Raw genomic sequence first — 14,514 nt, 5'->3', positions numbered from 1 at the left:
TTGGAATTCCAGCACAACAGCAATCATTGTACATTTAGCTTCAATCTCTTACCACCCACTCTTCCACCCATGGGACGCTGCTGCTAAGTGCTATGAAAAGTGACATGAAGATAAACAAGAGTATATGCTGTGTATTAATATATACATTGGCAGATAAGACTGTTATCAGAATGTGGAGCTGAAACCTTAAGTGTGATGTTCCCACATGGATGGATGTTTAAAAAAAAAAAAAAAAAACAGAAGCTAAAAAACAGCAAATATTACTTTAGCGCTAAGATACTTTTACCCTTGACTTGTTCCACAATAGAGACCGACAGTGTATTACTGATATGCAATAACCTCTAATTATAGCAAACCCAGCAGTTGCCATATTCCTTTCTCATTCCACTATTGGAGTTTGAGCGTCTGGTTCTACTTTTAAGATACTTAAATAAGTGAAGACTGGCTTCATGGTGGCCTGGGAGTCTCTGATCCATACACTGCAACTGTGACATCTGCAATTTAAACACAAGCAGGGGCTCAGTCTCCTACAGTCTATAACATAAAGACAGAAACAGCATGAAAAAAATGTCACCTTAAAGACTGACAATTACCAGACAAGCTAATGATGAAGATCTCAATGGATGCATGTGAGTATTTCAAATCTGCTTTAAGGTCAGACTTACATAGGTGTGTGTTTGTGTGTGTGTGTGTCTAGGCACAGGACTTCCGTATTTACAGCCAGGAGGTGGTGGAGTTTGGGGAGAAAGTGTCCTTCTTGCTGCTTCTGCCACCGTCAGATGAAGTGTGCACGGCCCCCGGCCAGAACAACCCGTACTCCCCCCGCTCCGGCTTCCTCACCCTGCCACTGCAGATCTTTGAACTTGGTCAGTTGACTAGATTTTGAGAAAAAAAAGAAGGACATTATAGATACATCATCATCAGTATCATGTTTCACTTATTGCGTTTCTCTCTCCCACAGTCCACTTTAATGCCTACTGCCCCAGTTTCATTGGGCAGTACTGCAGAGTGTCGGCTCTGTTGGAGCTGGAGTCCCTCATGTCCCAGCAGGCACTGAGGGAGGCCTTCTCTGAGGCCGAGCTGCTCGCTGCCAAGAAGAAACACCAGCAGGTCCAAGAGCACATACAGGTCGGCCTCTAAAAGTTCTGCAACATCCTCCCAGCAACTCTCCACTCTCAGTCAGTAGCTTCCAGTGAGTTAAAGGAGACATATTAAAGGAGACTAGTTCCCAGGTGTCTTGAAGACATGTCTGTGACATGCTTTGGTCAAAATCCCCCAAGGATCAAACATCACAGCTCTTTTCATCCATTCAAAACAGCCCTGTTTAGAATGGCTGGTTTTCAGAGCCTGTCCCTTTAAATGCAAATGAACCACTGCACAGGTAGGGGTGCTTTATGCAAATCCGAAAACTAATGACATCATTGTCAGACAACCAGGGGGACAGCTTGTAAAGCCACATGGATTTTAATCCTAGGGAGTCTGCAAATTACAGATTTTTTTGTCAATTCTCACATTTTGTGGGCTGAAAGGCAAGACAAACACCCCTGTATGTTGTATGTTAAAGTCCCACTCCCGCGACCCTTTTCGGCCATTTTAAAAGCAGCTCATTAGCCATGCACATTAGCAATGCACCTCTGGAGGGTGGGCGGAGACTGCGCTGCTCTGCACCCGCCCAGCCACCTCCTCACACCCCACCCCCCGCTCGCTGACAGCTGGACATTGTACAATTACAGATTCAGCGCATTTAGCGTAAAACTCCACACTGGGATTCGATCCCAGACTGGAACATAGTCCTTGCTCACAGTGCAAGCTGCTCTACCAGGTGAGCTATACCTGTTATACCTTGACAGCTACACCGAGCTGCCAAGGCGTTCACCTCTGAGCCAGCTGCAGAGCGGGGCGGGAGCTTGTAGCACTAGTGCCCTCCCCTGGAGCTGTGACACCCTCAACTCCAGTCTCCCTGAAACTGCCAGTTTGCGTCTGCCATTGGTTCACAGCAGTTTGAAGGTAGAAAAACTCAGAAATGCAATTTTGCACTTCCTTTTCTGCTGATATGTCCTCTAACACAAGAAAAATGCCACGGGAGTGGGTCTTTAAAGAGCCTCCAAAAGTGATATTTCCATAATATGTCCCCTTTAAAAAAGGATTTTGTTGTCCTGCTACTAATGATCTCATTGACTGTCCAACAGCAAATGGAGGAGGTGTGGCGGGACGCGCGGTGGATTATGGACGCCCTGCAGTACGCCCGCTACAAGCAGCCGAACGGAGGAATCTCCATCAGCTGGATCATCGACTTCTCCAAGGAAGTGTTGCCTGAGAAGCCCCCCTCCACCTCCTCTCAGCCAGACTTCATGCCCTCCCCCATGCCTTCACCAGAGCCCTGCCGCAAGCACTCAGGTCAGATCAGAACCCGCCTACTGGACACAAACACTGTGATGACTTCAGGATTTCATTTTGCAGCAGAAACTGAGATTGTGATGTTTTTGTCTTATTTTTCTCAAATCCTGTAGATTTTGCAGGACTATCAGACGAGGAAGGCTCCTCGGAGGTCTTCCTCACCACCGACAGCGACTACGACTCCAGTCGTGCACAGAGCCCCCGTGAGCTGGACCTGCTGCCCCCCTCGCCCCTCTCCTCCTCCGCCCCCCTGGAGCCGCGCGGCTTCCTGCGCAGCGACGGCAGCGGCTCGGGAGGAGGCACGTGTCTGGTGGTGGGTGGACGTGGCGGCGGGGCGCTGAGGGACTCCACGCCGGACGTCCTGCAGGCCTCGGAGGCGCAGCACGGCGAGCGCTGCAGGGTGGAGGGAGGGGTCCGACGGAGAGGGGCCCTGGAGCTGTTCGACAGCGACTTCATCCTGCCCAGCCGGCAGATCGAGCTGCTGCACATCACGGAGAAGAGGCAGGCCTTCTGCGTGAGGACCAGCAGCCTAGAGTTTCCCTCCACCACCTCAGCCCACCACCAGCCTTACCCCCACCACGCCACCTGCACCTCGCTCTCCACCTCGCCGCAGCGGCGGTGGCACCGGCCGTCGTCGGTGGACCGCTGCTGCTCCGCCGAGCGCTGCTTACCGCACCCTCCGCCGGCGCGGACGCTATCAGAGGACAGCGGCACACAGAGACTCTCCTCGCCGTCGCCCGCCGCCCTCAGGAAAGGCTGCCACGCCACGCTCAGAGTCTACCCGCAGTATCGCACAGGGCTGCCCAAGGAGACCAGCGTCAAGGTATCCATCTGTCCTGTCTCTGTCGAGTCATTATAACCTTTATTTATTCTGGAGAGACATTGAGGTTACCCTCATTTTCAATGTCGTCGAGTTTACAAGCCTTTAAAATATTGACAGTGGTTACAGTCATTTGGAAGTGATTACATGACAATACATTTAACAAAAAACAAGAAAGACAGTCATCTGAAACCGTTACAATTAGAAACACAGCTATCCTTGACCAAGGTCCTAAACTCTGTGAGTGAAGGGAGTATGTCTAATCTCAGGATGTGCTGCAGCGCGTACCAAGAACTAGGGGCATCATAACAAAAAGCAGTCTTGCCAATACTCATACTAATAGTAGCAGTAATTCAGCTGAACGGGTCATGTAAGTGCCTGAGTTCCATTCTAACATATTTGCTATTTACAATGGTAATTTGCCTAAAAGGGCCTTAAAAATATATAAAAGCCAGTGCCTCTTGCGCCAAGCAACTTTTCCATACAGAACACAGTGGTGAGTATCATATTTATCACCAGTGATAAATCTTAGAGGAATGATAGACTGAATCTAGATGTTTCAGAGTTGAGGCAGCAGCATGTCTATAGATGATATCACCATAATCCATGACAGACAGAAACACTGCTTCAATTATCACTCTTCTTGAGAGCATTGGAAAGGAAGATTTGTTTCTGTACAGAAAGCCAATTTTTTGTCTCAACTTTCAGATAAGTTCATTAACATGGTATTTGAATGAGAAATCCTCATCTAGCCAGATGCCAAGATATTTGTACTCCGTGACTCTCTCGATTTCTGAGCCAGTTTTGGTGTAAAGATGCACGCAATTGTGATAATTTTTTTTTTTAGTAGTCATTTTGTTTGTTTTGTTTTTTCAACATGCAACATGATTTTTTTCTTTTCCTTTTCCAGCTTTGTGTAACTCCAGGCACGTCGGCTCAGGAGATGGTCCAGCTGGTGGTGCAGGAGATGAACACGGTGTCGCGGCGGATGCTGGGTAGCAGCGGAGGGAGCGGCGACCAGGAGGAGTGCGTGTATTACAGTCCCGAACAGTTGAAGCACTTCGGCCTCGTGCTGGTGGTGGACAACAGAGAAAAGTGGCTTCAGGACGACTTCTGTCCCCTGGAGCTGCAGAACCCCTGGCTGAGGGGCAAACTGTGCGTTCGCATTAAGGAATACTCACCACTAGCGCTCAAACACAGCCGGGCCACCACGGTGTGAAACACACAGAGAGACAGACAGAGACATATGGAAATTAAGGAACTGTTACATTTGTACAAACTGTCCCCAGACTCCTACGTTGACACTTTTCTCTCCCAGTGTGGTGTTACCGTCCACAACTGCAGCTACAACATGTTGTCATATTTTCTGCTGTGTTCTCTCCCCCCTGAGAATCTGTTTCCATGAAATGTGTTCTCCCCGTACATGAGACCCTGTTTTTTATGAACATCAGACACCCTCATATGGACACCAAATGAACAATAACAAAACGGAACAAAGAGAAAATGTTTTTTTTGCGCTGTCAGAAATCATCTGGGGGGGAAAGATTCTGATGCTGAGCAAAATTAACGGCGCGTCGCTTCGACGTCTGGGCATGATTGACGTCGTCCGCGTATCGGCCCACGCGCACGTTGCCGTACTCGCGTGGGGGCGGCATCCCTCGCGCACGGACACGGCTTCCCCCTATGAACTCTCTCATTGTGTCATTCCCAGAGAGCTGCTGGCTGCAGCCGCCCGGCCCCGTGTTCCCGGGATGTGGGCTCTGGACCGGGCCCAGAGGCCAGGAAGGAAGGGACAAGTACAGAGGGGGGCCGGCGTCTCCACTTGGGGATGCAATCGGCACAGCGATTTGGCCCTTCGGCCTGCCACTCAACCGCGATTGGCCACTGCGCTGTCTGGTAGCAAAGCAGCCAAACAAGGGCGAGCGAGCTTAACAGAGAATGAAATAGAGAGAGAGAGAGGGTGAGGAGGAGGGAACCTGGCACTGGCTCTCTGGTGCCCTTTTTTCTCACTTTTACAGCAACAAATCCTCTGTATAGTAGACTCAGTCATAGTGTAGCTAACTGATATCATCATTTCATCTTGTGAAGTAACACAAAATAAAAAAAACACAGCTTATTTGGATTTTCAAACAGAGAGAGAGAGAGAGAGAGAGAGAGAGAGAAAAAGCAATACTTGACTCTTTTTGTTTCGTCTAATTGATGGAAAACGCATGTAAAACCTTCCAGAATTGTGCCGAGTACATCTGAAGTACTGTAGTCATGTTGTGCTAAAAGTTAACCGGTTCAGTGTTTTGTTGTGTTTGCTTCAGTGATATTCCCAGATGCACCAGAAAGCGGTGCCCGTCAGTCTAGAGCAGGGTCTCCCAAAGGTATTCTGGTATTAAAGGGATGACTCAAGTTGTTAAGAGGCACAAACCACAAACTATATATTCCAATCTGTCTCCCAAACTACGTCAATATAAGTTATATATGAAAGGACAAACATTTTTTGCAGTGACACATGGACGGGTCTTGACAAACTGCTCTGACCTGCTCCACTCGGTGCGATGCAGCAAACTGAGGCGCTGGTGTCTGTTAATAACTTCACTTTTTAGATGATCCACATTAATTCCAGCTACACAATAAATCAGCCTCTTAACAATCGAAACCATCCTTTTTTTAAAGGCTCATGTTTGGGAACCTGTGCCAAGTTTTGCTTTCTCTTTTCACACAGCAGCTGAAGATACAGTCTGTGTGGACCCTTTTTTTCTTTCATCCAGTACAGTCTCAGCATTGTTCATATTAATTCTCCTCATCTCACGCTAACAGAAACTCTGGGCTGCTGTCATGTTTATTTATTTCTCTTCTCAGCTTATGATTAATATTTTTTATCCCTCCCTCTCCCTCCCTCCTGCTCTGAAATGTCAAACCAAGCTCAGCAACATCATACCGTTCTAATAACCTGCAGCATTTCCAAATGTAGCACCAGAAAAGGTCCAAAAGAGGAGCGTTTGGTGGGTGAAGTCGGAGGGCCTGGCCTCAGTTACTGTAGCATTCCAGGTTTACAGGATGATGTTGAACCTGTGGTGAGGGGGGGAGATGAGGGGGGTTGGGGGGCATGAGGTGAACAGTGGTGTCTCTCAAAGTGTTTACAGAATCGAACTCTACTGTACTTACACCTTCAAAAGATGTGTTTACGTGTAACTACTGTATAAAGACGTCTCAAGGGACAAACCGATGTTAGAAGTTGTAACTGGTTTCACTGATGGCTTGAACTTGTGTTAGAGCTTAGATGTCTTCTTTATTCACATTGTTAAAAGTGGTTTTTACGACGGCCAACTGCAAAAACTAATCACACAACCAGAAACTGAAGGATGTACATAGACACACACACACACACACAATACAAGGGGATGAATGTACTGTATCTGCCCAAAATGTGAAAGTAAATGAATGTGGGGCTATTTGTCACCTCGGAGGTTAAAGGTCGGTGAAGTTATAGGCAGGACTCTGTTTTTCGATTGTGCAGAAGAGGGGGAAAAAAGTAGAAAATAAAGTAAAGCCCCATGTTTACAAGGAGCTGTTGGCAGATCCATCAGGCCAAGTCATGAAGGAGACATCACGTCACTTTTTTAGAATCTATTTTTATTGAACAATAAATGAATATTACAAAATAAAAGCCTTGGTTTGTTTATGTGGGTTTTCTTCTCTCTTCTCTCAGATCGCTGCACATGAGCACAGGAAGTTTCTAACCTTCATCTCTAGTCTCAATGAGCAATAACAACACCTTTTATGTAATATTGACCTTATTATTTTCTTTTCTTTTTTTTTTTACACTTCCTGTTTGAGAGATTAACCTCATTTAGATTAACCACATTTAACTGTGCGGGGTTGTCGACGGCCCAGGAGCTGAGAAAAAACTCCTCACCGGGAGCTGCCTGTGATATATTTTGGCAACACCTCATCAGCCATAAGAAGCAGAACAAGATTGTATTTCAAGTGTGTGCAGATCAGATTCTCTTTGGGGCTTATTCTTTTAGTTTGGAGTTTCATCCACATGTATGATACACTCCCAAAAGCCGCTCATTCATCTGATATGAATGAGAGCGGAGGGCAAATAGAGGGCGCTTGTTGCTACAGATGCTATATTGCAATGACCTCATGACTGTTTGCTACCCAGTTGATGAAAACTGAATGGAGGGCAGCTGCAGACTGAATCTCACAGTGGAGGAGGAGGAGGGCATGGCTGCAGCGATGCCTGATGAACAATGATGCTACTATTGCCTGTGTCCAGGGGGGTTGTTTTTGACCATATATATTTATGATTATTATGAATGGGGTTTAGGAAAATACTTGACATAATGACACCCCCTCCTCCACCAGTGTCAGGCCGATGTGCATTACGTCAGCTTTTTCGCTCAATGCAGTAGTGTAACGATGATATATGCACGGCTGTAGAGTTCCACTAACAAAAACAAATCAGGATGTTCATAGTATTAAAATATAGTTATCCAAACTAAATGGTGCAAAGAAATGTCCTTAAAAAGTGCTTTTTTTTTCATAACGCATAGATAATATTTAATGTTGCGCGGCTCTGTTATTGCACAGTGTGTTAAAATGTTTAGTTGAATCATGATCCGAGTGTTGAATTCTGCCTGGCCAGGTTGCTTTCAGCAGGTTCATATCAAAGCGCTCCCTTGCTAGCGCCATGTGTTTTTTTTCAGCCCTTGAGCAAATAAAATGCTGCATGCTTCCCTGTCAACAGATCCTACAAACACTAATGTGCAGACGGACACACAAAACACACACACCAGCGGGCGCACACTCAGGAATCTTGATATATAGATGTGTAAATGCACATGTGTACCATGTAGAAGATTTACACTTTTGTACTATATACGGGACAAATCCACACACACTCTCCCGAGCAGCTTATCACACACAAATCATGCCATAATACATCCCTGCCAACACACTACGCCTTTAAGAGCAGCCCTTTACCGTTTATTGACAGTAACTTAAGAATTGAACTGGAATTCTGACACCTCCTAATTTTAAACCTTCTGACTCCAGGAGGACCTGAGCTAAATATAACCCCCTGGCATATATCTGAATACCTATAAAGAAAACATTCCAAAAACGCCCTGAATAGTGGCCATTCATGCTCATAAAAGAGATTCAAAGTGGAGCGCGCTCGGCCCGGGAGCAGCAACTCGTGACTCATCAGAATATCTGCAGCGGAGCAGCGACAAAGCCGAGTTGTGAATCTGGGTGAATCATTTGATAGGTGGTGTCGTCAGCACAGAGGATGGAAGAGCACAAACTGTTAATTGCATGTGAGCAGTGTGTGCCTGCAAAACAGCAACCAGTGCATCTTAAAGGCAGTGGCGTGCAAGGGGGGGGGGGGGGGGGGGGGGCAGAGGGGGCGGTCGCCCAATGTTGAAAAACGTTGGCTGTGGCCCAATTGTTGAAAAATGCGTGCTGAAGTGCCCCCTTGGAAGCCAAAACGTGTGCTAAAGTGCCCTCTTTAGTGGCGAGGACGCGCTATATGTGCCCTTTTTTCCCTTTTCGCCCCTGCCCTTCAAAATGTCTGTGCACACCCCTGCTTGGAGGTGAGCAGGCTTCAGGCCCCCCACCACCACCTCCGTGCTCTTCGACTTGACCCCTCCCTGAGGTCGTTGGGGATTAGGGGCCAGTGGGTTGGTGCACACCTTGCTCAGATAACCTTACACACTCTCTCTCTCACACACGCACACACACACACACGGAGATACACGACCTTGGAGCTCATTTTACATTATCCAGAAACACTGACCCAACATGTGCAACTTTCCTGTCTTGATGCCTAAAAATGTGACTCTGGATGCAGACGTGTATTCTGGGAAAATTCAACCAAACTGGTTCCACAAACACTCAACACACACACACACACACACACACACACACACACACACACACACACACACACACACACACACACACACACACACACACACACACACACACACACACACACACACACACACACACACACACACACACCTCCTGGATTTAATACAAGTCCTCACTATAAACACTATGAGCTGATGTGACAGCACAGTGACATCCCTCCCTCCACTTCTTCTATTCTGCCTCTCCTCCCATCACCTGTTCTGTCCCCCTCCCCTCCCTGCTGCCCCCCTCCACCTCCACCCCGCTCACCACCAGTCCATCTCAGCCTGGCACTTGCCGGCGGATTAGTTGTGGCGTACATGTATGCGTACGCTGGCATGTGTGCGTTTCTGTATGCGTGTGTGCAGTGGGTGGGAAAAATGAAGCCTGCCACTTCTGCATCACTCATTTCTCTCTCTCTCTCCCTCCCTCTCTCTCCCTCTCTCTCTCTCTCTCTCTCTCTCTCTCTCTCTCTCTCTCTCTCTCTCTCTCTCTCTCTCCCTCCCTCCCCAGGGCCCATAAACCTTTAAAGCACCTATAAAACACTTGGCGAGGCCTTTTTGAAGTTTTTATGAAGATCTGGCTTTATTGTTCCCAAGAGATGAGCCCCGCTCCGCTGGCGCCTCGGAGCTTTCTGGAAGTGCCAGTGAATTCAGAAGAGGAGGGGGAGGCAAGGGAGGGGAGGAGAGGGGAGGGGAGGGGAGGGGGGGCTGGGTGGTAGCAGAAGAGGGAGTCCCATGGAAGTTAAGGCTGGGAATGGGGGTGGGTGTGTTTTTATGCCCCCCCTGTGCACATGTGTGTAGTGTGTGGTGCATATGTGTGTGTGTGTGTGTATGTGTGTGTATGTGTGTAGGGTGGCAGATGAGCTGCAGATGCATCAGTGACATCCTCATCTCTGGGTGCTGAGTTTACATCCTGGTGGAAGATTTTCAGATCTCAGACCCATCAGATCAAATACACGATAAGCAGAAGTCTGAACAGAAGCACATGTGCGCTCCGACACGAGCAAGGCATGTGCGTTGCAGCATGTGTTGCGTCTGCGTATACGCGTTCGCAGACGACGGGGGCCAGCAGGTTGCGTCCTTGTTGTTTGAAGTGGGGCTCTGTTATTCTCATAGAGCTAAATGAATGGAGCCGGACCCCCCTCCCATCTGTCTGATCCAGCGGCACCGGCCCTCCTTCCCCAAATCCCGGCTCCGACGCCCGACGCACCGGCCCCCTCAAAGGAACAGTTGGCAAACGGACAGCCCATTAAACAGGCCAGGCCGACGGGCCCTCACCTCTGTGCAACACTTGTAAGAGCAGAGAGAGAGAGACAGAGGATGGAGATAAAAGTTATCAAGAAATAGACATTATGTGTGTGTAACTTATACAGTATGTGAATGTAACTGTGAAATGTAAAACCTGACTGCTGTTTAACACTTAAAGGGATATGCCAACATAATTTTCGTGTCTTGCCTCACTCCCAAGTCCATGACCAGATAGACACCATCCTTTCGACTGTGCATGCAGTAACAAGGGAGATAGAGCTGTATCGCCCGTAATTAGCTTAGCTCAAACGCTGGAAGTGTATGGGTAGTGTTAGCCTGCCTCCTACCCCAGCTGAAATCAGCAGTCAGAAGCTGATTTCATTTTAGCTCTAAACTCTGTAAATATATCACTTTATCGACATTTCAAACATTTTTAGGCGAGAAAGTAGCCGTTTAGATCAGCAGTGGTAGTCGTACCACCAGTAGTCATTAATTTGTCTAAATACCAGCTGTTTACAATTTTGTTCGGACGAATTCGGCGCTACTCAAGCTAGCCGTTGTGACCAACGCACTTCCGGTTACTTTCACAAAATAAAACACCTGTTGCCCTTTACATACAGAAAACCATGACGATAGAGTTTGTGCTTTTACTTTGAAATAGGAAGCTAACCTACCCTCGATGTAGCTAGCTTGAACCAAAATAAACCGTCTTTGCTTGAACCCTCCGTTTTGACCGATCTCGTCCCGTTACCGGCATTTGACCGCTCAAGATGCCTTACTGGAGAGTTTTGTCAGCTCTGAGAGGAAGATCGGCCTGCCGGTTTCCGTTTAGAGTTGATGAAGAGTTTCTCTGATGACTTTAGGTGGAGGCAGGCTAACACTACCTATGCACTTCCAGCGATATGGGCTCTATCTCCCTTGTTACTAAAGGCACAGTTGAAAGGATGGTGTCTATCTGCTTGTCATGGAGTGAGGCAAGACACACAAAAAAAATGTTGGTGTATCCCTTTAAATGTGTATGTCCGTGTGTGTGTGTGTGTGTGTGTGTGTGTGTGTGTGTGTGTGTGTGAGAGAGTGAGTGTGAATGTGAGTGTGTGTGTGTGGGAGTGGCAGTTACAACCCAGTGACCATGACATTAGCCCTGCTGATGGCTTTGACTGTGCCTTTGCCCTCCACAACCCCTCATTGTCACCAAGGTGTGGATTCTCACCCTGTCACCAAGGCTCTGACAGGAACACATCTTCTTCTTCTCCTCTCTAACCCTCCTCAGTCATCTGGCCCTCGTTTGCTAATCTGCTTTGATTACTTGCTTGAGTGGAACGGAGTAAATGGGAGGATTTGATGAAATCACTTGTTTATATATCAACTCCAGCTGTTTTTGTCATTAAATGTGGTTTAATTACATCTGGCCAAAAAAGCTTCTGAAAACCAGGGAGGTAATTGATCATGAATCCATCAAGTGTCCGTTTAAGCAGGTTTCTTATTAAATAACCACATTTACACACAGGCACATTAACTAATCACCTCAACACAGATCTCTCTCCAGCTTTCATAGAGGAGCCTTAGAACCAGATCAGATCTAGACATCAAGCTTAAAACACCAACAACAAAACAAAACAATTCCTTCAACGGCATCCTCACGGACTCCGACTGCAGACACTGATGCTTTCCACGTCAGGCATTTGTCATCGTGCACACAGTTATGACCCGCTCTGATTTGTTTGATAGTGATCCAAACTCTGAACGCTGAGGGAAAAACAACAGTTTGGGTCTGTACTGAAAAGCTGCTCGCATGCAGAGGAGCCGGAGGGTTGGTCCACAGAGAGCCAGCACTGATGACAAAAAAAAGAAAAAGAAACTCTGAGAAGCAAAGATGAGAGAAAGACGGGGCAGTAAAGGACCAGCCGACGGTATTCTGTGTAGACTCTCAGTACCCTGCGCCTGGCAAACAACCTGAAAGCAATTTATTTTCTTTCCCCAGACATTTAGGATCAAATCCATGTTAGTCATTCACATAAAAGGGTCACAAAAAGAAAGGAAAGACAGAGGAGAAAAACACAAGCTTGGCTTGATGTGCGTGTGTGTGTGTGTTACATGTGAGTGGGTGCATGAAGGATTAAGGTGCCTCTTTTCTTTATTAGGATCCCCATTAGCACCCGCAGCAGCATCGGCTATTCTTCCATGCATGGGGTCCGACATACACACAACATACACATAAACATTCACATTTTTAGACATAAGAAACACACATTTACACATGACACAACAAGAACAAACAACAAAGGCTCTGTAATAATGAACAAACCACAGAAAAAATCTGACAGACATTTGACAGACACCACGGACATCACCATTTCTCTACTCAGATTCCATTCTATACTTCAATACCTTGAGTAATCTAATATATTACACCCACAAAGTAAATAAATAAATCACATAAATAAGCTTTGACTGTCTGAAGTGACTGCAACCACGCACTTCAACTAGCCTACTCATACACATATTTCCACTCCAAGAAAAAGGGTACAACCACAACTGTAAACCAGCCCTCTTTATGAACTAAATATCATAATTCATTAAATTCTAAGAGATACTGTTTTAACAGCAATTTAAACCAATCTTTGTTACTTTCATGAGCAATATGAACTGGTAGAGAGTTTCAGGCAACCATAGCTCTGTACAGAACTGTTCTTTGAATTATACCTGTTCTCACTCTCGGCAATATGAACCTCCCTTCTGATGTACTTCTTGTTCGATAACTATGTTGGGAAAAATGGGAGTGTAGTTTGTCATACAGTGATTTTGTAATTTTCCTCTGAATGAAAAGTTTGGAAAAGCAAAACGTGAGCAAATAAGATAAAGGGACAAATCTTGTGTTTCAGCTGAACACATTCACACATACATCCATATTAACCCCAGCTCCGGCCCCTTTTGTGCTAAAGGATGATGTCATGCCTTCTGAAAACATGTGGGGGGGCGGCGTCGGGGGGTTTAGGGGGGGGGGGATTCCTTTGGTCCTTTCAAGTTTGCAGGAGGAGCCTTGGGCCACGGCAGGGTAGACAGTTCCAGGGCAGGAGGCTCAACGCTGCCACTGCCCCCCCCTCACCCTCTCCATCCCACCCCACCTCAGCAAGCAGTCACATTAGGCACGCTCCGGCCACGCCATCAAAGGCCCCGGCTCAGAGCGCTCACTCACACACACACACACACACACACACACACACACACACACACACACACACTTGCATCTGCACACACAGAACTATGCATGCTTCCCGACTGCATGTACGGAGCCACAAGTCTGACACAAGTCAAACGAGCATGTTCACACTCAGATGAAACAAACGCGTGCCTAAAAATAACGACACACATGCACATGCACACATGCACAAGCACAACACACATGCACGCACACACAAAAGGATGGACATGCGCACACACGTACACACACACACTTGCATTCCAACAGATCAAACACGCACACACTTCAATCATGCCCGCCCCCCCAAACTCCCAAACCCCCCCGGCTGTGTTATTGTTTTGAAAATATGATTGCGGTGACGGATGGGGTGGGGAGAGGAGGGGGCTCTGGCAGGGGCGAGTGGCAGGGCCCCCTCCATTGTCCCCGACCAGTGTGAGTCTGTGTCCATAGCTATAGAAACTGGGGCCACACTGGGAAGGCATGCTTTCATCTCCACCACAGGCTCACCGCTGGCAATAAGGGGTCAAATAAATCCCCCTGGATGCAGTGAGGAGGGGGGAGGCTGAGGGTGGAGGGGAGGGGAGGGGAGGGGGGATGCACACACGAGGCCCACGCACACACACACACACACACACACACACACACACACTGATAGTGTTTACCTGACCTGATAGTGTCTCATGTTCACACTTCAAATAGAGCAACAGACCTTCAACTTTCACTGTTTTTAAAGGGATGCGCCAACATTTTTTTTCCCCGTGTCTTGCCTCACTCCCCAGTCCATGACAAGCAGATAGACACCATCCTTTCGACTGTGCGTGCAGTAACAATGGAAATAGAGCCCATATCGCCCGTAATTAGCTTAGCTCAAACGCTGGAAGTGTATAGGTAGTGTTAGCCTGCCTCCACCACTAAAGTCATCAGAGAAACTCTTC

General features: G+C 47.3%; 2 protein-coding genes across 2 annotated transcripts in view; both read left to right on the top strand.

The window, feature by feature from the left end:
* The window catches only part of ankfn1b (ankyrin repeat and fibronectin type III domain containing 1b), a gene marked incomplete at both ends in the record, with an annotated part of 117,182 nt that extends 112,746 nt beyond the window's left edge, over window positions 1-4,436 (top strand). The window contains 5 exons of the mRNA XM_083993970.1: window positions 698-866; window positions 962-1,128; window positions 2,190-2,397; window positions 2,511-3,220; window positions 4,128-4,436. Of these exons, the coding sequence (XP_083850096.1) occupies window positions 698-866; window positions 962-1,128; window positions 2,190-2,397; window positions 2,511-3,220; window positions 4,128-4,436 (1,563 nt within the window). The remainder of the gene's footprint in view (window positions 1-697; window positions 867-961; window positions 1,129-2,189; window positions 2,398-2,510; window positions 3,221-4,127) is intronic.
* Window positions 1-14,514, top strand: part of mfsd1l (major facilitator superfamily domain containing 1-like) — a 258,249-nt gene that overhangs the window by 66,839 nt on the left and 176,896 nt on the right. The window lies entirely within an intron of this gene.

This window comes from Trachurus trachurus, assembly GCF_905171665.1.
Source record: "Trachurus trachurus genome assembly, chromosome: 19".
Classification (NCBI taxonomy): Eukaryota; Metazoa; Chordata; class Actinopteri; order Carangiformes; family Carangidae; genus Trachurus; species Trachurus trachurus.
Note: the sequence above shows the minus strand (reverse complement) of the source record. Positions and strands in the feature narration are given on the sequence as shown.